Genomic DNA, 26,484 nt, shown 5'->3' with positions numbered 1-26,484 from the left:
CGCCCGTCTAGTATACAATAAACTGTAGAACTCAAGGAAGTAATGGGCACAGAGGGACTTAAAAATGACCATCTACCCTATACGTACCCTTTCTAATTGTGTACCTTAATGAGACCACCCACCCACCTTCTCCATTCTGAGGAAAATAAATGTAGTCTTTCATGAGAGCTGAAATATTCCATCCTTGGCAAATCCTCTTGCACCTTCTCCAGCACAATCACACCTTTCACATAGTACAGCAGTTGGTGCAATGCACATATTATTCCAGCTGAGGACTTGAATAAACTGTCAAAAAATACCCCAATGGCAGTAGCATACGTAGATTGCTAGGAATTTTAGAAGTGGATTTGCTATCATGCATACTGTGGATTCCTGCCTTCATTAGTAAAGACATAGATTATAAGAGCAGGGAGGGCATTGGATTTTATAAATCATTAGTGAGACCACAGATGGAGTAATGTATGCAATTCCAGTTGCTGTATCATAGCAAGGATGTGATTGTGCTGGAGAATTAACCTCGTGGCGCGGAAGCCCAGGTGACTCTGCATGCTGGTCTTAGGGCGGCACGGTGGCGCAGCGGTAGAGTTGCTGCTTTACAGCGAATGCAGCGCCGGAGACTCAGGTTCGATCCTGACTACGGGTGCTGCACTGTAAGGAGTTTGTACGTTCTCCCCGTGACCTGCGTGGGTTTTCTCCGAGATCTTCGGTTTCCTCCCACACTCCAAAGACGTACAGGTATGTAGGTTAATTGGCTGGGTAAAATGTAAAAATTGTCCCTAGTGGGTGTAGGATAGTGTTAATATACGGGGATCGCTGGGCGGCACGGACTTGGAGGGCCGAAAAGGCCTGTTTCCGGCTGTATATATATGATATGATATGATAAATGGATTTGCTATCATGTACTTTCTTACTTTATCGTGCACTATGTTTATACCCTTTATCCTGTATCTGTAAACTGTAGATGGCTTGATTGTAAATTCTTTCCACTGACTGGATAGCATGCAATAAAAATATTTTCACTGTCCCTCCTTACACGTGACAATAATAGAGGATGGAATTTAGGGTGAAATATTTCAGCAGATGATACTAAGCTGGGGGGTAGTGTGAATTGTGAGGAAGATGCAATAAGGCTGCAGGGTGACTTGGACAGGTTGTGTGAGTGGGCGGATACATGGCAGATGCAGTTTAATGTAGATAAGTGTGAGGTTATTCACTTTGGAAGTAAGAATAGAAAGGCAGATTATTATCTGAATGGTGTCAAGTTAGGAGGAGGCGGAGTTCAACGAGATCTGGGTGTCCTAGTGCATCAGTCAATGAAAGGAAACATGCAGGTACAGCAGGCAGTGAAGAAAGCCAATGGAATGTTGGCCTTCATAACAAGAGGAGTTGAGTATAGGAGCAAAGAGGTCCTTCTACAGTTGTACCGGGCCCTGGTGAGACCGCACCTGGAATACTGTGTGCAGTTTTGGTCTCCAAATTTGAGGAAGGATATTCTTGCTATGGAGGGCGTGCAGCGTAGGTTCACTAGGTTAATTCCCGGAATGGCGGGACTGTCGTATGTTGAAAGGCTGGAGCGATTGGGCTTGTATACACTGGAATTTAGAAGGATGAGGGGGGATCTTATTGAAACATATAAGATAATTAGGGGATTGGACACATTAGAGGAAGGAAACATGTTCCCAATGTTGGGGGAGTCCAGAACAAGGGGCCACAGTTTAAGAATAAGGGGTAGGCCATTTAGAACGGAGATGAGGAAGAACTTTTTCAGTCAGAGAGTGGTGAAGGTGTGGAATTCTCTGCCTCAGAAGGCAGTGGAGGCCAGTTCGTTGGATGCTTTCAAGAGAGAGCTGGATAGAGCTCTTAAGGATAGCGGAGTGAGGGGGTATGGGGAGAAGGCAGGAACGGGGTACTGATTGAGAGTGATCAGCCATGATCGCATTGAATGGCGGTGCTGGCTCGAAGGGCTGAATGGCCTACTCCTGCACCTATTGTCTATTGTCTGGACACGATGGGCAGGAAGTTCAGTTTCCGTACTGAATGAGTTTATACTTAAAATTAAGTCAACCCATTTTATTGTACGATGATTAAACTATGCGCGTAATTTAACTGCTAAAACTGCAGCCTCGCTACATTGCGTGCTTGTTTTGTAAAACATTCACCAAGGGAATTGTCATGGTCGGCCAGCTGGTTCGGAGACTGCTTTTGCCGGCACAAACGTCGGAGAAGATGGTTGTGGGTTTGGTCGGCCAGCTGAGACGGCAGCGTGAAAGAGGGGCAGAACTGCTGAGCGGCTTGTTCCTGATGTAAACAGGTTCGTGTCTGCGGGATAAAAACACTCTTTAAACGGCCATTCAAACGTGAGGAAAGTTTTCTGCGCGGTGTCGACGCGTGAAAAGGCTGCGTAAGTAGGGTCGGTGTCACGGCTGCGGGGCTGCGGGGCTACGGGAGGAGCCGATGCCGACACCGCTGCTGCCGCTGCCCGAGGCCTAACTGTCGCCCCGCGCGCAGCCGGCAACGACACGTGTTGACCGAGCACGAGCACAAGCACGTGGCCGCGCGCGCGACCCCGCCATCCCCAGCGGGAGCGCGCCGAGCCCCAGGGGAAGACGTGGGGGTGGGGATGGGGGTCACATGCCACTGAGTTGTAATTACAACTTACTGTTGTACAACTACAACTACAGGACCCATACATCAGGAGGTTCAGATCAAGAGCAAGCAAGATTATGAGGGACCCCTACCACCCCAGCAACGGACTGTTCCAGCTGCTACGGTCAGGCAAACGCCTCCGCTGTCACGCTGTGAAAACGGAGAGGATGAGACGGAGTTTCTTCCCACAGGCCATCAGGACTGTTAACTATTATAACTCCAGGGACTAAATTTTATTTTCTGTATTTTAATTTATGTGCTGTAATTGTAACTTTTTTTTGCACAATCCGCAGGCATTGCCACTTTCTTTTCACTGCACATCGCGTATGTGTATGACAAATACACTTGACTTGACTTGACTTTTTGGAAGGAACTGCAGATGCTGGTTAACACCGAAGATAGACACAAAAAGCTGGAGTAACTCAGCGGGACAGGTAGAATCTCTGGACAGAAGGAATGGGTGAGGTTTCTGAACGAAAGGTCTCCATCCAAAACGTCTCCAGAGATGTTGCCTGACCCATCGAGTTACTCCAGCTTTTTATGTCTATGCGCAGAAGACCATATTTAGTTAAAATCAACCTGCTGGAGGAACTCAGTGGGTCGAGCAGCATCTGGGGAGGAAGGAAAGTAATTTTGGGTCGACACCCTGCATTGGGACTGAGAGGGAAGATAGGAGCATCTTTCAATCCCTCGTCATGCATAAAAAAATATTCTAGCTTTCTATACTTTTCTACCAAAGTAGATAGCCTCGCATTCTTCCGTGTTGAAGTCCATCTATCCTTACCTTTCATCCCATCAGCCATTGCATACAACACATAATCCTCTGACATTTTTTGCTACCTCCAAAAGGATCCCACCACTATTTCCCATCTCCACCCTTTTCCACCTTCCACAGAGACCATTCCCTCTGCAACTCCCTGGTTAACTCATCCCATCCCACCCAAACCACCCCCTCCCCAGGTACCTTCCCCCGCAGGAGATGCAACACTTGTCCCTATACATCCTCCCTCAACTCTGATCAGGGACCCCCAACAGTCCTATGACTTCTCTAACTTCAGATAGTCCCTGCTTTCCCTCTCTATCCCCTCCCCCTTCCCAGTTCTCCCACCGGTCTTCCTGTCTCCGATTACATTCTACCTTTGTCCCACCCCCTCCCCTGACATCAGTCTGAAGAAAGGTCTCGACCCAAAACATCACCCATTCCTTCTCTCCAGAGATGCTGCCTGACCAGCTGAGTTACTCCAGCATTTTATGTCTACCTTCGATTTAAACCAGCATCTGCAGTTATTTTTCCTACCCCAGCAGTCCTTTAAGGTTAGGCAGAGGTTCGTTTTACCTCCTCCAACCTCGTCTACTGTATCCGTTGTTCAAGATGTGCACTCTTGTACATCGACGAGACGAAACGTAGACTGGGCGATCGTTTCGCTGAACACCTTCACTCATTCTGCCTGGACCTACCTGATCACCCGGTTGACAAATACTTTAATTTCCCTACCCATTCGCACACTGACCTTGCTGTCCTGGGCCTCCTCCATTGTCCGAGTGAGGCAAAATGAAAATTGGAGGAACAGCATCTCATATTTCACTTCGGCAGCATACAACCCAGTGGTATGAATATTGATTTCTCTAACTTCAAGTAACCCCTGCATTCCCTCTCTCCCCATCCCTCCCCCTCCCAAGGCATCTTGTTGAGTCTCATTGTCTGTACCCGTTCTCACCTAACAGCTAACAACCGCCTATTTCGTCATCATTACTTTTTTGCATATCTTTCATTCATGTGTTCTATATCTACATCACTGTCTATATCTCTTGTTTCCCTTTGCCCTGACTCTCAGTCTGAAGAAGGATCTCGACCCGAAACATCACCTATTCCTTTTCTCCAGAGATGCTGTCTATCCTGCTGAGTTACTCTAGCTATTTGTGTCCATCTGCCATGTTTGGTTGCTTGCCGAACCTGTGCTAACACAAAATTCATGCAGTTAGAGACCCTATATGTGCAGACCCTTTCCTCCAGAATGAAAGTTGATGCGCCACAGATTTTGTGTGAGCCAAGTGTGCAGGTTGTTGTTTTAGCTTCTATAATTATATGCTTTTTGTGTTTGTTGACTGTATGGTTTGTACAAGCGGTACGAGTGTAAGCAAGTGTACCCGGTCCTTTGCAAAAAACAGTTTGTTGTTCTGGATTCTTGGAGAGGCAATGGTAATTGGAGCTCTTGCCAGAGAAAGAGTGGCTCTTTGGTCTATGACTTGGCTTTTATCTACACGTGGAGCACTTTCCAAGGGTTTGGAAGGTGATCTTGCAGACAGTTCATGGCCACCAACTTTCCCCTGCACCTTCCACCTTGCCATCTTGAGATTTCTGAGACAATTGATTTGCACCATAACCATAATCTCACAGCACTCCATAATGGTGGATGCAAGTGCAACAGAATGATAGTCGTTGAGGCAGATCACTGTGTGGGAAGTACTGCAGATGCTGGCTTACACTGAAAATAGACACAAAATGCAGGAGTAACTCAGCGGAACAGGCAGCATCTGGAGAAGAGGGATGGGTGACGTTTCGGGTCGAGATCCTCCTTCAGACATGAGTCTGAAGAAGGGCCTCAACCCGAAACGTCACCCATTCCTTCTCTCCCTCCAGAGATGCTGCCTGTCCCACTGAGTTACTTCCTGTGCTCCATCTTGCATTGTTTGTGATCAGGCCGATGATGGCGCTGGCATTCACAAATGTGTACACGATGTTAAGGCAGAAATTGGCCTCACAATCATGAGTGTACAGGAAGTGTATTAAGGGGCTGAGAATGCTGCCTTGCAGGGCACTGGTCACCCCTCCCTCTCACCTCTTCATGTTGGTTATCTTCCCCCTGCCATTTCAGTCCTGATGCAGAAAATTACTTAAATGTTGGAGGTTTTGAGTTCAATATTTATTTTTCTTCTCTCTGTTAACCATTAAAAAATCAACTTTTTTTTTCAAGATGCATTGCTCAATTATTAGGGTCTTAAATATTTTGAAATGTTGCCTCCTAAATGAGGAAGTCACTGTGGACAATGTACAATGATGAACAATGATATGTTTTAAACCAGTAATATTTCCCCTCCATTTTACACAGGATAATTTACTTTTTCCACAATGTTTGGTTATGATGACTTGGAGGCCTATGAAGATGAGCTGTATCATGAGGAATCTTCCAGTGAGGCAGAAATTGATAGTGAAGTGGAGTTCCAGTTATACAGTCAAGTACATTATGCAAACAATATTAATGAAGTGAAGATGGATGGAAAGAGGGACACAGTTGCCTTAAATCTACCTACCACTTCAGTTGAAGATAAAGCAAAGCATTCAAGAAAAAGCAAAGAGCAAATTATTTTGTCTGATAGTGATGTTGTAGTCATTTCAGATAGCCCCGATGTCATCGTTTTGTCGGACTCTGAATGCGATGATAGTGTTTATACACAGAAGGATGCTAAACCCTCAGAATGTTACCTTAAGCAAAGAAAAGAACAGTCCAGGGGCAAACATGCACCTGGATCAGACAGCCGTTCAAATCATTCAACGTCAGGCATGAATAGATTGGCTGAAATGCAGACGTTAGATCAAAGGATGGGCAGAACATGTCAACAGATCCAAGCGAGAACAACGATGGAAGAGAGTGGAAGTTCTGGAACAGAAAGTGATGATGCGATAGAGAATTGGATGGTTCTGGGAAATGATAAGGAAGAAAAAGATGATGACAACATTCAGCTCAATATTGAAGATTGTGAAGCACTGAAGAACAAAGAAGGTATGAGTTTTTACAGCTATCAAAATGCACAGTTGAATGTAATCATAACAAGTATCTGTGAAATAATAATATTTTTCTTCCTAAAGTGAAAAGATAATAAAAGGTGAACCTTGTTGCCCATTGCGCAATGCTTCTGACCAGTTATACAAACAAATCTGCAAACTAACTGCTGAAATTGCCAAAGGAAGATTTTTACATTGGTGGAATTCAAAACCAGACATTGATTCTTATTATGTTAAATTAAATGTAATGATGAGCCCATTTGTAAATTTAACATTTCAGATTAGATGAAGTTCAGTAACCGCATGAAATATAAAGGCTAAAAAGAAATGCAATGAACAAGAGGATTAGTTGAGGGAACTATTAATGTGTTAATTGGGGTAATCAGTGGAGTGCATTCAGATATATTATAAGTCCATTTTTAGATGCTGTTCTACACTCTAGATGCAATCGCACCCTAACAAACAATATATTTGACACCTGGATATAGATAGTGTACTGACTCTACTCACTTACACCGTGGTTCAATAACGCTGTTCTCACTAAAACATTCGGGACGATGTCTCTTTCTAGGACTTGTCTATACAACACTAAACCAAAATAATGCAAAACCTAAAAGCAGAAATCTTAAGAACAGAAATACAGTAGTTCTAAGCTTAACCAAGCTGCTGTACATTCTTTCATCAACTAATAGACCTGATTGGTTTCACAAAATATATTTGTCAGGGGGGTGGGGCGGTTGGAAAGAAAGAGAAGACATCAAGGGCAGCAGGAACTAAAACATACTTATTTAATTCCAGTGTCAGCACCTAACTAAGATAACATTTCCTTCACCCTCTATTCTCTCATTAAACTTTTTTTTTGTTGGTAGCCAGTATTTGTTTTGAACAGGATCTTGTGAACATCTTTCCTTCCAAGTGTCAAAGGTCTTTTGTAAAACAATAATTCTACATAGAATAAAGCACATTGCGTGAAGAATATGTCTGACTGGATAACTTAAAACTACCTATCTATGAGTTAGTTTGCTTGCTAAGTGAGTTCTGATTATTCACTGGCTTTGGTTGATTTTCAAAGTGGAAAAGCTGGGGAAACCTTAAACTTGAGAACATTGGAACAGGGGTTTTGTAATTGGACAGACAACTGGGCTGTTTCTGGGTTTGGTGGCACTGAGGACTGAATGCTTGGTAGAACTTTGGAAGGAGGGCAACTAAATATGGGGATGTCTCTATGCTAGAGAAGGTGAAACATTTCAGTTAGAGCAAATACAGGCTGAGTCTGGGTTAGGAACATCTGATTTATGGGCACTGCTACATACAAATGTGCTGCCATAATATTATTAAATTCAAAATGTCACCTATGTACCCGTGGCGCCTTCACGCCCACGTTGGTTTTGCATACAGCCTGTCAACTGGCGACTTGCCAGCAGCCTCATGAGAAGCTCCAGCCACAAGAGCTCAATAACAACTCCAAGGTCAGACGCACTAATTGGTCTTATCGGCACACGGGTTATGATTGGTGAGAATGTAGGTAAAAGAGGCTTCTGGAATAAACGGGACCCAAGGTGTCTGGCTCGGCTCAGTGTCATTTGTTCTTTGCTTTCTGTCGTGGGATTCAGTTCCGCCGACGAACATCCTAGGTCTGCTTTCACCGCCGTATGAATGCTAAGCAGAACCAGAGACAACCGTTCACTCCAGTTCGACTCGTCTCCTCCGGCTGCCAGAGCAGCTTTGAACAGGCGATGGAACCGTTCAATCAGGCTGTTCGCTTGTGGATGATATGCAGTTGTTCAAATCCGGTTCATACCCAAGAGGTTGGTTAGTGTTTGAAACAGCGTTGATTCGAATTGCGGTCCTCGGTCTGTTGTGATCGTACTTGGGACCCCAAAGACCGAAATTCATCGGTCAACAAAAGCACGGGCTATTGTTTCCATTGAAATGTTGATGACGGGTAGCATCTTGTGAATCGGTCTTCACAAGTGAGCAGATATGTGTAGTTTCTTGACGGTGGGAGTGGGCCGACCTAGTCCATGTGCACGCGCTCGAACTGGGTGTTCGGTACAGGAAACCCATCGTAAGGGGTCCTAGTGTGCCTGAAGATCTTGGATTGTTGACACGGTAGACAAGTCTTCCCCCTTAATCAAACGTCACGCTTGATGAAAGGCCAGATGAAATGTTTTATCGTAGCCTTCTTGCCCGGATGTGATAAGTTGTGCAGTGCGCTGAAAACTTCTCGACGCATCGTCCATGGCACAAACGTTTAGTTTGCCAGTGGAAGTGTCACATACGATGGTTTCTCTCATGTCACCGATAGGTACATCTTCCAATTTTAGGGCTGTATGCGTCAGGTGGTAATGGATAAGATCGGGATCCATTACCAGCCATGGTATGAAAATCGATGAGTGTAGCCCCATTCAGAGCATCCACCTCCAGTCTGGATAGAGCGTCGGCAACCGGTTTTGCTTTTCCTTGAATGTGCCTGATGTCACTGGAGAAATGCAGAACGGAGCCCAAGTGGCGGATTTCCCACGGTGAATAGCTCCCCACACTTGTGAGCGGTTGGTGATCCGTGTAAATAGTGAAGGGACAACTTTCCAACAGTTGGCGGAAATGCTGATGGTGAGGTACATAGCCAAAAGTTCTCACCCGAACGTACTGTACCTCATTTGAGTGGGTGATAATTTTGCAGAAAAGAATGCCAGAGATTCCCAACTGCCATTGACTCGCTGCTTAACGACGGCTCCCATGTCATTGAAGGAGGCATCGGTGGTGAGTGAACATAAGGCATTTGGCCTCTGATGGACCAGCATAGTTGCGGCGGCGAGAGTCCTCATAGCGGCGCTGAAGGCTTGCACTGTATTGGGTAAACACAAAGGTTTATTTAAAGACGATTTGTCCGAACCTTTGAGTAAGTTGGTCAAGGGTAATGGGGAACCTGCGGCGTTTGGTAGAAAGCGGTGGTAGAAATTCATCATCCCCAAAAATTGTCATAATTAGTTTAACAGCTTTGGCACTGGGTAGTTTCGGTTTTGTGCACGTTTGCTTCGCCGGGCAGGATGCCGTTCTCCGTCACGCAATGTTCGAGGAAAGTGAGTTCGCGAGCAGTAAACACACATTTGTCCGTGTTAATGACAATGCCATATTCGTCAAGACGCTGGAACAGTAATCCGAGGTGTTTCTTGTGTTCAACTTCGCTGGAGCTCGCTACCAACACATCGTCGATGTATGCGTAGGCGAAATTGAGGTCGGAGAGTACGTGGTCCGTGAAACGCTGGAACGATTGTGCTGAGTTCCGTAAACCAAATGGCATCCATAGAAATTTGAACGTCCCGAACGGAGTGACCATGGCTGTCTTGGGAATATCAGCAGGCTCCACCGGAATTTGATATTACGTGCGCATGAGATCGATGCTTGCGTACACCCGCTTACCCTGGAGGCTTGCAGAGAAATCCTGCAAATGTAGGATGCTGTATCGATCTGGAATAGTGGCATTATTTAGTGAACGGTAGTCGCCACAGGGAGACTTCTTCTGGACCATGTGAATAGGTGATGCCCAGCAGTTCTTAGAACTGGGGATGAGCCCGATCTCCAAAATAAGGTCAAATTTGGCCGTTGCAACTTTGCGGCGATCTACAGGTGACCTCTGCGCTCTTGGCGAAACTGGAGGGCTGCGGGTCTGAATATTATGCGTGACCGAGTGTTTGATATCGTTGTGTCGGTAAGACAGAGTTATTAGTCGTGCAAATTGCTTAAGTAACTCCTGACATGGGTCGGTGCTGGGTTGGAGGCTGGTAAGGTGAGAGATGGCCATTGTTGGACGGCAGATGCAGTCCACCTGTGCGCGGGTGCAGTAATCGCTTAAGCGGCGATTTTTAAAATCCACCGGCAAAGAGAAGTGTGAAAGATAATCCGCTCCGATAATGGGTTTTGATACGTCGGTGATTGTGAAAATCCAGCTAAACGTTCTCTGCAGACAGAAGTTGAATGTGACTGATTTCTGACCCAATGTCTGTATGCTAGAATTGTTCACGGCGGTGAGAACATATCCGGGGTTAGGGTGAAAATGCTCTTAGAAACTGGGAGGAACGACCGATACCTCGGCGCCGGAGTCAATGAGATATTGCACACTTGAAAGGCGGTTGCTGAGAAAAAGGCGGTGGCTAGATTGCCCGCAGGCAGCCGCGCCTATACTGCCGGGCCTCGTCGTTTCCGACCCCAAGGTTTGCGTTAAACCTGAAACGGGGATCGTTCTGCTGGGCTGCCAAAGCCTCGACCTGCGCAGTGAGCGCTGCAATTTGCTGTTCCTGCTGTGTATTTTCAATATAGTTACCATATTGAATGTTTTTTCTGCATGGACTTATGGACAATATCGACATTTGACATTTGTAAAAATGGAGCTCGTTTGTTACCAGGGCACGGTTTGTACATTTGAGCAACACTGGCCCAATTAAGTGGTTGGATTAATAAAAGTATAATTGGTCGCTGTTATAGCAGTCTGAAGGAAAGTGGTGGAAATAACACGTGCAGAAATAGAAATAGACAGGAGTGTCATAGTAATTAATCTTCATGAAAAGTATACCTCTTCAAGAAAATATTGTCTTGGTGTTCTATCAGGGTGAAGTGTGCGGTAATTTGCGCGTGCGCGGTAATGTGCGCGTGTGCGGTAATGTGCGCGTGCGCGGGAATGTGCGCATGCGCAGGATTCCCAGGCGGGCGAGGCCTGTGGAATCAGTGATAATTTCCAGGCGTTTCGAAGAGATGTATTAATGAAATGAGTTACTTAAAGCTTAAATAAAGTTTAAGTAAATCGGAATTCTCGTTTGTTTCACAACAATTTAAGTAACTCAATATCAGAAGTTAAGCAGTGTGACGTCGAGATGGAGAAACTATTGAAACCACAACGCTTGGATCTGGATCCCAACTCGCCTACTGCAGCAAAGGTATGGAGGCACTGGCTTCATACACTAAATAACTTTTTTGATGAGTGTGGCGACAATGCACCAGATAAATTCAGGACATTAATAAGCTCCGTCTCTCATGATGTATATGATTACATAAGGGAATGTACAACTTATGATTCTGCTATTGATGTACTAAGCAGACTCTTCGTCAAGACACCCAATGTAATATTTGCTCGACACCTCCTTGCTACTCGTAAACAAAAACCTGGTGAGTCACTTGATGAGTTTTTACAAGAACTTCAAAGACTTAGTAAAGACTGCCTTCAAAGCAGTTACAGCTGATCAATATCAACAGGAACTTATTCGAGACTCGTTTATCAATGGTTTGGCATCACCTTTAATACGACAGAGACTATTAGAAAACAAAACCTTGGATTTACAGTTAGCTTACAATCAAGCTTACTCATTAGACTTGGCTCAGAGAAATTCAGACGCTTATGGCTCATCTAATGTGTATTCTGCTGCAACTACTATGAAAGAATCTCACCCAAGTACTAATATGGAGCAAGCTGAAACATTTCCTACTGATGAATGTGCCCTTGCTGCAGCATATACTTATCCAAAAAGGAAGTGTTACTTTTGCGGAGGTAATATTCATAATAGAGAGAGATGTCCTGCTCGAGAGGCAACGTAATAGTTGTGGCAAGAAGGGACATTATTCTAGAGTATGCAAGTCCAAAGCAACTCCTAAAAGTGTGACTGCTGCCATGTTTGTGCCTTCTTTATGTGCAATTACAGCTGCATTTCCTCAGGGCTTGTCTCATGCAGTTACAACGGTATCTATCAATGGCCATACACTTAATGTACTACTTGATTCTGGCAGTTCCGAAAGTTTTATAAGTGAACAAGTTGTGTCTCGACTAAATCTAACTATTATACCTTCAAATAGAGAAATCTCGATGGCTCTGACATCTCTCAATACTCAAATTATTGGATCTTGTATTGTTGACTTTATTCTGAACAAAGCTAGTTATAAATCTGTGTGTCTTGGTATTTTGGAAAATTTGTGTAGCGATATAATTCTAGGTCAGGATTTTCAGAAACAGCACAGATCACTTCAAATAATGTATGAAGGAACTATGCCTGATCTTGTATTGTCAAAGCCACCAGTATTGTGTGTTTTTTCTGCTGCATCTGTTGAATGTCCATCATTATTCGCTAATTTATCCACTAAGTGCAAGCCAATTGCTACAAAATCAAGACACTTTAGTAAGAATGACAAAAACTTCATCAACACAGAGGTAACTAATCTTTTACGAGAAGGTATCATAGAGCCCAGCTCTTCCCCTTGGAGGGCACAAGTTGTCGTGGTTAAGGATCCCTTGGAGAGACATAGAAAGAGACTCTGCATTGATTACTCTCAAACTATAAACCAGTTCACGGAGCTTGATGCATATCCATTACCTCGTATAGATGATATTATCAATACATTAGCTAAGTATAAGGTATTCTCTACTTTTGACCTAAAAAGTGCTTACTACCAAATCCCTTTGAAAGAATCCGAAAAGAAATACACTGCGTTTGAAGCTAATATCATATCATATCATATCTATACAGCCGGAAACAGGCCTTTTTGGCCCTCCAAGTCCGTGCTGCCCAGCGATCCCCGTATAATGGAAAATTATACCACTACTGCAGAGTTCCTTTTGGTGTAACTAATGGTGTGGCAGTTTTTCAGAGAGAGATGGACAAACTTGTTGAACTGGAAAACCTTAGAGATACTTTCCCTTATCTTGATAATATAACTATTGCAGGAAAAGACCAAGCTGAACATGACAAAAATGTGCAACGGTTTTTAGAAGTTGTACATTCTAAAAATCTAACATTAAATGAGGCTAAGTCAATAATGTCAGTGCCATCAATTAATATTCTTGGTTATTGGGTTGGAAATGATACGATCAAGCCTGATCCAGAGAGACTCCGCCCACTCCAAGAGATACCTGTTCCAGCTACATTAAACTCTTTACGAAGGGTTCTTGGCATGTTTGCATATTACGCAAAATGGATACCAAATTTCTCTGACAAAATTCAACCTTTGATTAGAGCAAAATCTTTCCCCCTTGACTCTACAGCAATTGGTGCCTTTACTTCTTTAAAGAAACAATTAGAATCTGCGACATTACACGCCATCGATGAGGATCTCCCCTTTGTTGTTGAATGTGATGCCTCTGATTTAGCAGTATCAGCAACATTAAATCAAGGAGGACGACCAGTGGCTTTCATGTCTCGTACTCTCCAAGGTAGTGAATTGCATTATCCACCCGTTGAAAAGGAAGCTACTGCAATTATTGAAGCAGTGAGGAAATGGAGTCATTTCCTTGCTCGCCGGCACTTCACTTTGATAACAGATCAGCGTTCAGTAGCTTTTATGCTAGATAATCGGAAGCGAACGAAGATTAAAAACAGTAAAATTCATGAATGGAGGATTGAATTATCTGCTTATAGTTATTCAATTGAGTACCGCCCTGGTAAGGATAATGTTGCTCCGGATACCTTAACTCGAGCATTTTGTGCCTCTGTTCATTCTTCTGCACTCACTGATCTTCACAATGGGCTGTGTCATCCTGGAGTCACTCGTATGTTACACTATGTTCGTTCCAAAAACTTACCTTTCTCTACAGAAGATGTGAAGATGACGTGTGCTTCGTGTAGAATCTGTGCTGAATTAAAACCAAGGTTCTTCCGTCCTCAAGAAGGAAGATTGATCAAAGCTACTCAACCTATGGAACGTTTGAGTATTGACTTCAAAGGGCCTTTACCATCCTCCTCTCAAAATGTTTATATACTTACCATAATTGATGAATATTCGAGGTTTCCATTTGCTTTTCCTTGTCGAAATATGTCAGCTGCTACGGTTATCAAATGTTTAGATCAACTGTTTTCATTCTGTGGATTTCCAAGTTACATACATTCTGATAGGGGCGCCTCATTCATGTCGAAAGATTTAAAGGACCACCTTTCTAATAGAGGAATTGCAACAAGTAAAACAACACCATATCATCCTATTGGAAATGGTCAGGTTGAGAGGTATAACGGAATCATTTGGAAAGCAGTGAAACTGGCTTTAAAGTCAAATGACTTACCAGATCAGCAGTGGGAATGTGTTCTACCAGATGCATTACACTCCATCAGATCTCTACTGTCAACCGCTACCAATACTACTCCACATGAGCGGTTCTTTAACTTCAAACGGCGTTCTTCTAGTGGTACTTCTCTGCCATCATGGTTGACTAGTCCTGGGACTGTGTTGCTTCGTCGGTATGTCCGATCAAATAAGAATGAGCCCCTTGTTGATGAAGTTGAACTGACTGATGTCAACCCTTCTTATGCAACTATCAAGTATCGGGATGGACGTCAGTTAACTGTCTCACTTCGTGACCTTGCACCATGTCCATCTTCTCCATCAGCTCCATCACTCCTTGATAATCGAGAACTTCCTTCAACACTCCCATCATCTCCTATGAAAACTTCTACAAGTAATTCTAAAATTGAAAATGTAAATAACAATGTGCGCGTGTGCGGTAATGTGCGCATGCGCGGGAATGTGCGCATGCGCAGGATTCCCAGGCGGGCGAGGCCTGTGGAATCAGTGATAATTTCCAGGTGTTTCGAAGAGATGTATTAATGAAATGAGTTACTTAAAGCTTAAATAAAGTTTAAGTAAATCGGAATTCTCGTTTGTTTCACAACACAGGGTACCACGTACTCCGCTATCCTTACGAGCTCTATCTAGCTCTCTCTTGAATGCATTCAGAGAATTGGCCTCCACTGTCTTCTGAGGCAGAGAATTCCACAGATTTACAACTCTGACTGTAAACGTTTTTCCTCATCTCCGTTCTAAATGGCCTACCCCTTATTCTTAAACTGTGGACCCTAGTTCTGGACTCCCCCAACATTGGGAACATGTTTCCTGCCTCTAACGTGTCCAATCCCTTAATAATCATATGTTTTGATAAGATCCCCTCTCATCCTTTTAAATTCCAGTGTATACAAGCCTAGCCTCTCCAGTCTTTCAACATATAACAGTCCCGCCATTCCGGGAATTAACCTAATAAACCTACGCTGCACGCCCTCAATAGCGAGAATATCCTTCCTCAAATTTGGAGACCAAAACTGCACACAGTACTCCAGGTGCGGTCTCACTAGGGCCCTATACAACTGCAGAAGGACCTCTTTGCTCCAATAGTCAACTCCTCTTGTTATGAAGGACAACATTCCATTGGCTTTCTTCACTGCCTGCATGCTTCCTTTCAGTGACCGATGCACTAGGACACCCAGATCTCGTTGTACGTCCCCTTTTCCTAACTTGACACAATAGACAATAGGTGCAGGAGTAGGCCATTCGGCCCTTCGAGCCAGCACCACCATTCAATGTGACACCATTCAGATAATAATCTGCCTTCTTATTCTTACCACCAAATTGGATAACCTCACACTTATCCACATTAAACTGCATCTGCCATGCACCCGCCCACTCACACAACCTGTCCAAGTCACCCTGCAACCTCATAGCATGTTCCTCACAGCTCACACTACCACCCAGCTTTGTATCATCTTCAAATTTGTTAATGGTACTATCGCTGTCTCTGGGATATCTTAATTTTCCCACAAACATGGCTTCTTTAGCATTGTTGACAGTGACCATGTCCCATCTATTTCCCAAAGCTCTGCTCCCACCACCGCTCCACGACAATGACCTCGCTCCCATGGTATTTACCTTCATGGTTAATCCCCAGGGCCTGATGGTTTGCACCCAGAGTACTCAAGGAATGGTGGCCCTAGAAATTGTGGATGCATTGGTGATCATTTTCCAATGTTCTCTCGACTGGATCAGTTCCTGTGGACTAGAGGGAAGCCAATGTAACCCCACTTTTTAAAAAACGAAGGAGAGAGAAAATGGGGAATTATATACCAGTTAGCTTTGCAACATAGTGGAGAAGATTCTTGAGTCGATTATTAATGATGTGATAACAGCGCATTTGGAAAGCAGTGACAGGATCAGTCAAGGTCAGCATGGATTTATGAAGGGGGAATCATGCTTGACTAACAAGGTCCCACACAAGAGATTAGTGTGCAAAATTAGAGCACATAATATTGGGGGTAGGGTATTGACATGGATAGAGAACTGCTTGGCAGACAAGAAGCAAAGAGTAGGAATTAACGGGTCCTTTTCAGAATGGCAGGCAGTGATTAGTGGGGTGCCACAAGGCTTGGCGCTGGGACCCCAGTTACTTACAATATATATTCACAATTTAGACGAGGGAATTAAACGTGACATCTCCAAGTTTGCGGGTGACACAAAGCTGGGTGGCAATGTGAGCTGAGGTGAGGATGCAGGGAGGCTTGGATAGGTTGTGTGAGTGGGCAGACGCATGGCAGATGCAGTATAATGTGGATAAATGTGAGGTTATCCACTTTGGTGGCAAGAACAGGAAGGCAGATTATTATCTGAATGGTGTCAGATTAGGAAAAGGGGAGGTGCAATGAGATCTGGGTGTGCTTGTACATCAGTCACTGAAAGTAAGCATGCAGGTACAGCAGGCAGTGAAGAAAGGTAATGCCATGTGGGCCTTCATGGCAAGAGGATTTGAGTTTAGGAGCAATGAGGTCCTACTGCAATTGTACAGGGCCCTGGTGAGACCTCACCTGGAGTATTGTGTGCAATTTTGGTCTCCTAATTTGAGGAAGGACATTATTGCTATTGAAGGAGTGCAATGTAGGTTCACCAGGTTAATTCCCGGGATGGCGGGACTGACATATGATGAAAGAATGGGTGGACTGGGCTTATATTCACTGGAATTTAGAAGGGTGAGAGGGGATCTCATAGAGACATATACAATTCTTAAAGGATTGGATAGGCTAGATGCAGGATAAATGTTCCCGATGTTGGGGCCGTCCAGAACCAGGGGTCACAGTTTAAGAATAAGGGTAGGCCATTTTGGACTGAGATGAGGAAAAATCTCTTCACCCAGAGAGTTGTGAATCTGTGGAATTCTCTGCCACAGAAGGCATTGGAGGCCAATTCACTTGAAGTTTTCAAGAGAGAATTAGATTTAGCTCTTTGGGCTAAAGGAATCAAGGGATATGGGAAAAGGCAGGAACTGCATACTGATTTTAGTTAATCAGCCATGATCATATTGAATGGCGTTCAGGCTTGAAGGGCTGAATGACCTACTCCTGCATCTATTTTTCTGTTTCTATGTTTCCACCCTACCAACCTTCATTTCCAAAGATCATTCTTTCTCATGTCCATCAACTACAAAGAGATTCAACTACCAGACACATCTTTCCCCTCCCTTTCTGCATTCCAAAAGGGGCCCATTTCCTTCACAACTTCTTTGTCCACTTTTTCATCTCCAGCAACCATCCCCTTCTCAAGGCATTTTCCCTATAACTGCACTAGACGCAACAGCATTTAACAATGTCTCTTCCTTTCTCACCATCCATGGACCCAAACATTCTTTTCAGGTAAAGCAGCAATTCACTAGCTCTGTTTCCAATCTTGTACACTGCATTTAGATAGGATAGGTTTAGAGGGGTATGGGCCAAATGCAGGCATATGAGACTCGTGTAGATGGAACACGGTGGCTGGAGTGAGCAAGTTGGGACGAAGGGCCTATTTCCGTGCTGTAAGATTCTATGACCCAATGAAATGATTTTGTAACACAATAGCATTGAATAATTATTATTGTGCAGCAAATGCACAGAGGCAATAAAAAACATAAGCCCAATCGTATTACTGCTGACAAAAGAAACAAATCAGATCTATGAATATTTTAATTTACGGCAGTTGATCACCATTGAAAAGTACAATACAAGTTGAACACCAAATGTTGGTCCACCCACCCCTTCATTCCGGCCAAAATTACAAGAGCTCATTTGAAATTCCCTGAGCGGCCACAGATGGCATTGTGAGTGGCGAGCGCTCTTTCCGGTCATGTCCATCCGTCGTGAAATAATCAACTATGGTCTCAAATTTCTCTCGTAACAGTTTCGCAAAGACCCTCGTTTTAATGACCCCCTAATAACAGATGTCGGATGCAGTGGACGGACCTGTCGAGCCATCCCCCCGGCTCGCACTGTCTTTCCGGCTGTTTAGAGCCCCCGCTTCCGGCCCCACTCCCAACTCGCACGGTGCACCAACAAGCCTTTCTTCACCCACAGAAAGGACACAATGTGCTGGAGTAATTCAGCAGGTCAGGATCTCTGGAGAACACGGATAGGTGACATCGCAACCCTTCCTCAGACTGATTCAGTCGGCTAAGTTACTCCAGCACATTGTGTTGTTTCACTTTAAAACTAGGTGCCAATGGCACTGGTCTGCACCAGTGAGCCCTTCTGCACCAGTTTACATGGCTGTTACAACTTACATTATAGTCCTTGGGGTAAGCAATTTCTTCAGTGTGCCCCCAACGACAGAAGAAGCTCGGTCACTGTGGGGCTCCCTCTCCTCTCACCTGCTGTTGCTTCCAAGGTGGAGTATGTCGGCAACTCCGGGGGGGAAGGAGGAGGCAGCGGCGGTGGGTGGAGGAGGATCAGGGGGAAGGGAGTAGTGGGCGGCGACCCGATGAAAGCGCTGTCCCCAAGTGAATGTGCAGTGGGTGAAGAAGGGCTCATTGGTGCAGTTTGTCAGTCGGGAGGGGGTTCGGAAGCCAGGGCTCTAAACGGCAGGGGAGAGACATTCAAGTTTACATTTTATACTTGTTTTATTCAAGTTTCTGGCACTCCATGGTGCTTTAGTGACACGGGAGGGCTGTCATTAGCAGGACGGGGATGTATTGTCGTTTCATTATTACGCGACATCTGTTGGTCCAGAAAGGGGGGCCGGACAATCGTGTTCAATCTGTCTTTATATGGACGAGCTCAGAAGATAAATTTATTTAACGTATCATAAATTGCAACACGAACTCTTCCTTATCAATTCAATCTATCACATTGGACATTGAGGAAAAAATGAAGGTGACATTTCGGAAGTGTACATTAGAGAAAATATTTTCAACAAAAGAGCCTGTCAAAGTAAGCCCAAGTTGGCACAAGATACTGATGTGATGTGTGACTATTTTATTAAATCATGTTTGATAAATGTGATCAGGTATTTATTGTACTGGTAGACCGTATACAAATATTTTTCCAGGCCTTCTATGTGTATGTCATGTATTCTAAGGGATATTATATCTTATGTTATCTCTGTTAATTTTCTCCTGCTGATGGACAGTATGTATTGAAGGTTGTTGTGGTGGCATCTAGGATACAGCCTGAAAGGTACAATTCTGCAAATGTGACGATGTAAGGCTTTTGCTTGAGTAGCCTGCGGGACATCTCTCCTAATTTAGAAGCCAGTCCGCAAGTTCACATGGACAACTAGAGGATAGATTTGGCTGGGAGAACCGTTGCTGCGTCCAGAAGTGATACTTGGTTTAAGATTGGGTAATTAATTTGATTTCATTTTTTTGTGTGTTTTAGTGCTGAACAACCTAAATGGCTTGCTAATGTATATCTGTGGGTGTTTAGAATCAACTCCAATGCTGAGGGTCTAGAGTCATAAATAGGATCAACTAGATAAAGCTGGCAGATTTCTTTGCCTGAAGGCCATTAATGAACCAGATGGGGTTTACGACATTCTGATAGTTTCATTGTCACTTTTACTGCAACGAGCATTTAAAAATTCCAGATTATTTAATTAACTAAATTTAAATTCCCCAGCTGTTGTAGTGGGATTTGAACTAATTTGAACTACCAGCTAGATCGCTTGAGATGCCGTTCATGTTCTGCTGAAAGGGTCCACATGGGAACTGTTAACGTGTCTTGTCTCGACATTTATTCTGATTGGTGTGTTGAGTATTTACGGCATCTTATGCCTTGTTACACATTTTGGTGTTTGCTTCTGTTCATTTTCTAGTCATCGGGCAAAATATGTGTGAGGTGATCTTGAAACTTCACTTGCAAAACATTCCTCATTAAAATACCACACAGGAGCAATGTTCTGGTTTGGCAAACAGATTGCAACAAAGAAAATTGTTTGGATTTCTATTTACAAAGTTACTTTTTGAAAGTCAATTGAAATCCCCATAATTATTGCAAGAAACTATTGCCAGTGTGGAATTGGTTGCAGAATTTAACCCGAATTCCTTCACAAAAAAGCTGTCAACTTTAATCATAAAAATGTCATCAATGGTTTCACCAACTTTCTGAAAAGACTAATTATTGTTTTGGTGGGTGGGGGGGGGATCTAACAGGGGGAGAATACATTAGATAATTTGTTCTAAATGCTTTTGTGTTAAGGAAAATTTCTTAAATTTAACAGAAGCAGAAAAAAAGGTTTGCTGCATAGCTAATGCCCTCAATGGTTATACGAAGTTTTCTGCACTACATGCTGAAGTAGGAGATCAATATTTGTACATTTCTGGTTATTGCAGAATATTAACCAGAGCAGAAACAAACAAAATAATTTTCATGTGGATTTAAAATGCATCCTGAATGTTGGAAATGTAACTGATGGGTCTACTGCAAAGGGACTTAAAACATTTTCTTCTGTACAATTTGTACACTTGGCCGGATATATAAAGCAATTGAACAAAAGAAAGAAATTAAATTTTTTAAGGTTTTAAATTGTTGTAAATATGATAAAGCTACTATTAATATTTAAAAGTTTATTGGATTAGTAATCCAAATCTGAAGTAACTGAAGTATTTTGATGATCATTCACAGCTGCTGTATTAGTATAGCTTCTGTTAGAGGTCATTGCAATATACTAGATTTGCAAATCCTGCCATGTATCGAACACATCTCATGTTGTCATATGTAAAACAAGGGAATTAAAAATGTTTAAATTGTTTGTGAAAAAATAAATTTAGGATGAAAGTATGTATTGCTTCAATATGCACAATTTGGTTACATACATATAAAGATATTACATTACAACAATATGTTTTCTGTCTCCATTTTAACTTGTTTATATAAAAAACACAAATTAATTCTATCAATGCTCTCTAGAAATTGTGACATGATGTATTAATAGATTATTGATTTAATAACTATTGAATAAAATATTGATTATATGTTTTAAATTAAGAATCTTCTTGTATATTGTAGATTACTCATTTAAAAAAAAATTCTTACACTTGTGTGTGGTTATTTCATGGACTCTCAAATGAATGCAAAGTAATGTTATATTGTAAGCACTAATTTTATAATCTCAAACACAAATTTTACTTATTAATGCATCCTCATTAACATATAGCAGTGTATTCTCTGCAGTGCAAGTAAACCATAGGACGACTAAGTTTTAAAATTCAATAATTATTAAAACAAGTGATTTGTTCTTCTGAGCCGAGTTCAACCTTGTGTTAATCTGCTGCTGTCTAATACCGTGAATAACTGGAATGGTGGTATTGGCTCATCTTGGTTATCTTTTTGCAGCGTATATGTGGGCTGTGCAGTTAAATATATTCAAGCCAGGGTATTTTCACTTGTTGCTTTGCTTTTTTTTTGTTAGAGCAGTCTTAACTAAATGAAAGGTTGCAAGTAATGCTACATCTGTCAATGCTCAACAATCAGTTCATTGAAGAATTCACTCTCAGCAAGGCAAATTGTATGTTGTTTCATTCTCAATTGCTGTTGGGAGGATGCAAAATGTGACTAATATTCACTGGCTTTGCATGATTTGTGCCTCCTGCTGTCTGATTGTTATTGGGGCATGGAGAATTCAACAGTCCAGACTAGGCCCACCTCCTGATTGAAAAAGGATACATGACAACAAGAGGTGCAGTGAAGGTTAACAAAGAAAAAAGGATAATCAATGCAAAATGTCTTAGAATGCACCACAGCGAACTTAGAATTGAGAATTTCACTGTAGTGTGTGATCACATCACTGGTTAGTTATTTTATCATTTTGATCCAGTGATCTGGAGCGACTAGGCTTGTATACACTGGAATTTAGAAGGATGAGAGGGGATCTTATCGAAACATAAAAGATTATTAAGGGGTTGGACATGTTAGCGCCAGGAAACATGTTCCCAATGTTGGGGGAGTCCAGAACCAGGGGCCACAGTTTAAGAATAAGGGGGAGGCCATTTAGAACGGAGATGAGGAAAAACTTTTTCAGTCAGAGAGTTGTAAATCTGTGGAATTCTCTGCCTCAGAAGGCAGTGGGGGCCAATTCTCTGAATGCATTCAAGAGAGAGCTAGATGGAGCTCTTAAGGATAGCGGAGTCAGAGGGTTTGGGGAGAAGGCAGGAATGGGGTACTGATTGAGAATGATCAGCCATGATCACATTGAATGGCGGCGCTGGCTCGAAGGGCCGAATGGCCTACTCCTGCACCTATTGTCTATTGTCTATAGCTATATTTTGATATTTATAATCTTGTTTTTCTCCTTGGGGATAATGACTAAACTTTTAATGCAATTTGTAATTGACTAAATTGCATTGATCACATTACAGCAGGTAACTTTTCAGTGCAGATAATATCACACACCAATTGGATAAATTATGCTGGCTGTTAATAACAACATGAGTCTGGCAGGCAGCTAAAGGAGGAAAAAGTCACATACCTTTACTTTCAAATATATTTGTGTTTTAATTTAAAATCATATATTCCCTGGGAATGACCTAGCGTCTTCAGTCAAGTTTCACGATATGAACTGTGCAATTAGATAAGACTATTCTTCAATAATCAACATAGGGTATCAGATGGTAGCAAATCTTGATTACAGACAAATTTATGATTTAAAAATGTGCACATTTTTAATTGGAAATTGGAAGATTGGAATTTTCTATTTATTTTTCATTCACCCAACCAAAATAATATTAAATAGCAAATCTCTCTTGCATGTATCGAAGTGCAACTTTTTTAAACTGAACTTCACACCAATAGTTTTGTTAATCGTTAATAAAGCCCTTTAGCAATAGTGTGGTAAATGCAAAGATTTGTCTAAAAGCTGCAGCTTCAGCAACCTCTTTCATCTTTTAAAGATTCTTCAGTCCTTTGTAGAGTGGGTTTATAGTAATTTAAATTTCCCATGGCTTTCGTTTGCTGACTAGTTTTCTGCAAGATTGCCCATGCTTACGTGGTCATATATGTTCTGCTACTTACATTCCTTTTTTTTGCCTTTCTAGTTTTATCATTCTTTGGGGGCTGGGGTGGGATGGTGTTGGCAAATAACAAAATTTTAACTTAATGCCCTTGACTATTTAGATAGTCAGAAGCATCTTTCTAAATATATTTTGCATATTACTTCCAAGGTGAGGTACAGTCACCTTGTCATGGAATTTTATAATGCGTAATGACTTAAAGTTTTGATTTTGTAATAAGAAATTTGATTTCCTTTTTAATGTCAATAAACCTTGTGGTTAACTGAATGGAAGAAAGATGAATCAGCTGGTGAGCGCATCAGACAGGCAAGGTAGATGCCTCATTGCTCTTGATTCATTACATTGGCACACTAACAATGGCCCCTTCATTATTATTGTAGGATCTGTGCAAAATCAGAGTTTCTTGCAAAAATGTGAAACTGTTCCAAAGATAGGCATATTTATTTTTAAGATTACAGATTGTTTAGAGTTCACACTTCATAAAATTAAAAATATTGAATTGTTAATAAGGAACAGAAAAGCTGTGCTTCCTGACTTTGTCCATCGGCACTTCATTTTGCTGTGGCATATATTTGAATATTTAGTGCAATTTCAAGTCTTAATATATAGTGTATTATGCCTACTCTTGTGCATTTTTCATTAAAAAAAATGGCACAATAAGACTTGATAATTTAGTTCAAAGTTAATTATCAACAATTTTACTTGAATGTTCAGATTTTCAATTGGTAAGCACTTTATGCTGATGTAATCCTTGTTGTTACACCCCCACCCCTCTGCCCAAACCCAAAGTTTCTTTCAAGTTTAGCTCACTGAAGGGAGCACTGATTATGGATGAGTGTTCCCACTCTTTGCAGGGCTTTTTCAACCAACTGTAAAACTCGCATTATGACAACCATTGTGGTCATTTTTGGTCAATCTTGAAAACTTGAATCCTGTTATTACTTAAACAAGTGAAATTGAAGTCTTTTTAGTTTCCTAATATATTTTTTACTGGTATGAATTTTAGTTAACATGGACTCCTATACGGTAAGGCATAGAGGTTTGTTCTGATTGATTCAAGATAATTCTGCTCAATTTTGTGTTTATTTCTTAATAGTGGTTTAAGTACTATAAATATTCTCTCAGCAGATCCCTGTCATGTAACTCTAGTCTCCAGCTCAATTAAAAATCCAGTTGAATGCTTTATTGTTTCATATTAATCTAAAATCCTAACATTGTAGATACAAGTGCTGTAACAAGCCTTGGATTTTGCTAAATTCAACATTGGGTATTGATGAAACATTTTTTCACTTCATTGACTTTGTCAAACTTGTCAAATGCAAACAGTTTCTACAACATTGAAAAAACAGATATATATAAAATTAATTTTGTATATTTAGAATGTGCACATAGCAAATACATATTTATATTTCTGGTTGTAAGATTTTGCTTGTGAAGTGTTTTATGTCAAATTGAAGTTTAATTTGGTGTTCTAAACGTTTGCATAAATATAAGTCTGGGGTGCTAATAGATACTTTTCACACCTTCCTCATCTTCAGCTGTGTTTATTTTGTTCTGATTCTTTTAAAAGTTGAAATGCTTATATTGAACTCTTCAATAGAAAGTTTGTTTGGATGTTATTGGTTAAAAGCCATTTTGTATTAAAATCCTTAAAATGTTAGTTCTATTTTATTATTTGAATTTGAACTTGAACTTGTTTTTGACCTTGGTGCACGTTGAGTGAGATTTCACTATTTTGTTATTGATAACTTATATTATTTTCAGTGATTGGTGTCTAATATGCTGTAAATAATATTTTCTTACTACTGGAAATTAGCATCCAAATTCTAGATGGTCACGTAATTATTTTTATTTTGCTGTCAATTATACGGATAGACAATTTAAATCTTAAAATAATATGTCCTGATCTGCTAAGGATCCATATATGTCAGTTTAAAACTTTGAAAAACAAACTATATTTTCTACATAATGCTGGTTAATTGACAGGACATTAGTTAAAGATTTGTTTAAAAATTTGTGGTGACTGATATTTTGTGGTATAAAATATTCCTTAATTTGCACCTTTCTGTATGCTTCAGTCAAAATCTCTAATCAAAATTAACTGATGATAGTTTCTAGATTTAAAAAATGTTTTTCAAGCAGTCCAGAAATTGCTTTGAAACCATTAAAAAAAAAAGCATTGCTTTCCGTTAAATTCGCCTCTGAAGCAGTCAAGTGTTAACTCTGATACAGCAAATGTGAGTCAAGTGCACTAGTCACAGGACAAGCACCCTTCTAGGACCAATGTTATTGATAGAAGAATTTCTGTTCTGAAAATATTTTAAGTCAGTCCCTATGTATCTGTTGAGAGAAGAAAATTAATAAATATTTAGCTCAGGAAATTTCAAGCTGCGTTATTATTTGTATTTCTATAAATTACATAATGCATTTTATATAAATATGAATATATTTCAATCATGGATGTTCTGTACAGAATCCATCAATTGGCACCTTGAAGTTACGGTTAAGATTGGCAGCTTCCTGTGTGCATTTATCTAGTCGAAGTTTCTGCCACATTTAAAAAAATTTATTTCAGGTTTTATTCTTTTACATAGTGAAGGTTTGGGAAAGTGACAAAATGATAATAATAGCTTTATATCTGCTTTACTTTCTAAATATATTACTGTGTATGCTATACTGGGGTCGCAAAGAAATTTAATTGAATAACTGTTTAATGCAGTGTTAAAAATGAAGAGTATAAAAGTCCAGATGAGGTCTATAACTATTGACCATTTTAATTCATTGAATCAATATAGTACTTTTACTCAATTTTGAATGATACAATTTCAATATTTTTTTTAGGCTGTCCAGAACCATCCAATTTTCTCAACAAAACTACGTGTTCTGGTCCTTTTTCCTCTTGAGGCATTGTAATATTTATGCTAAATTATTGCATTCATTTATGTCAAACTTCTGTGATGGGCCTTTACAGGTTAAATTATGCAGCAGCAAGATTGTTTTGTGTGAA

The 26,484-nt window shown here is 41.4% G+C and overlaps 1 protein-coding gene across 4 annotated transcripts in view; it reads left to right on the top strand.

The window, feature by feature from the left end:
• Positions 1 to 2,215: 2,215 nt before the first annotated feature.
• zcchc7 (zinc finger, CCHC domain containing 7) overlaps positions 2,216 to 26,484 on the top strand; it is a 175,199-nt gene continuing 150,930 nt past the window's right edge. The window contains exons 1-2 of one of the 4 annotated variants that reach the window (XM_078396002.1): positions 2,216 to 2,311; positions 5,757 to 6,428. In XM_078396002.1, the coding sequence (XP_078252128.1) occupies positions 5,777 to 6,428 (652 nt within the window). In that variant the 5' untranslated portion in view covers positions 2,216 to 2,311; positions 5,757 to 5,776. Of the gene's footprint in view, positions 2,402 to 2,957; positions 4,255 to 5,756; positions 6,429 to 26,484 lie in introns of those variants that run through there. The other 3 variants (XM_078396004.1, XM_078396003.1, XM_078396005.1) reach the window with 3 other exon arrangements.

This window comes from Rhinoraja longicauda, chromosome 3 (assembly GCF_053455715.1).
Source record: "Rhinoraja longicauda isolate Sanriku21f chromosome 3, sRhiLon1.1, whole genome shotgun sequence".
NCBI classification, from domain to species: Eukaryota; Metazoa; Chordata; class Chondrichthyes; order Rajiformes; family Arhynchobatidae; genus Rhinoraja; species Rhinoraja longicauda.
This window is presented reverse-complemented; position numbering and strand designations above follow the sequence as displayed.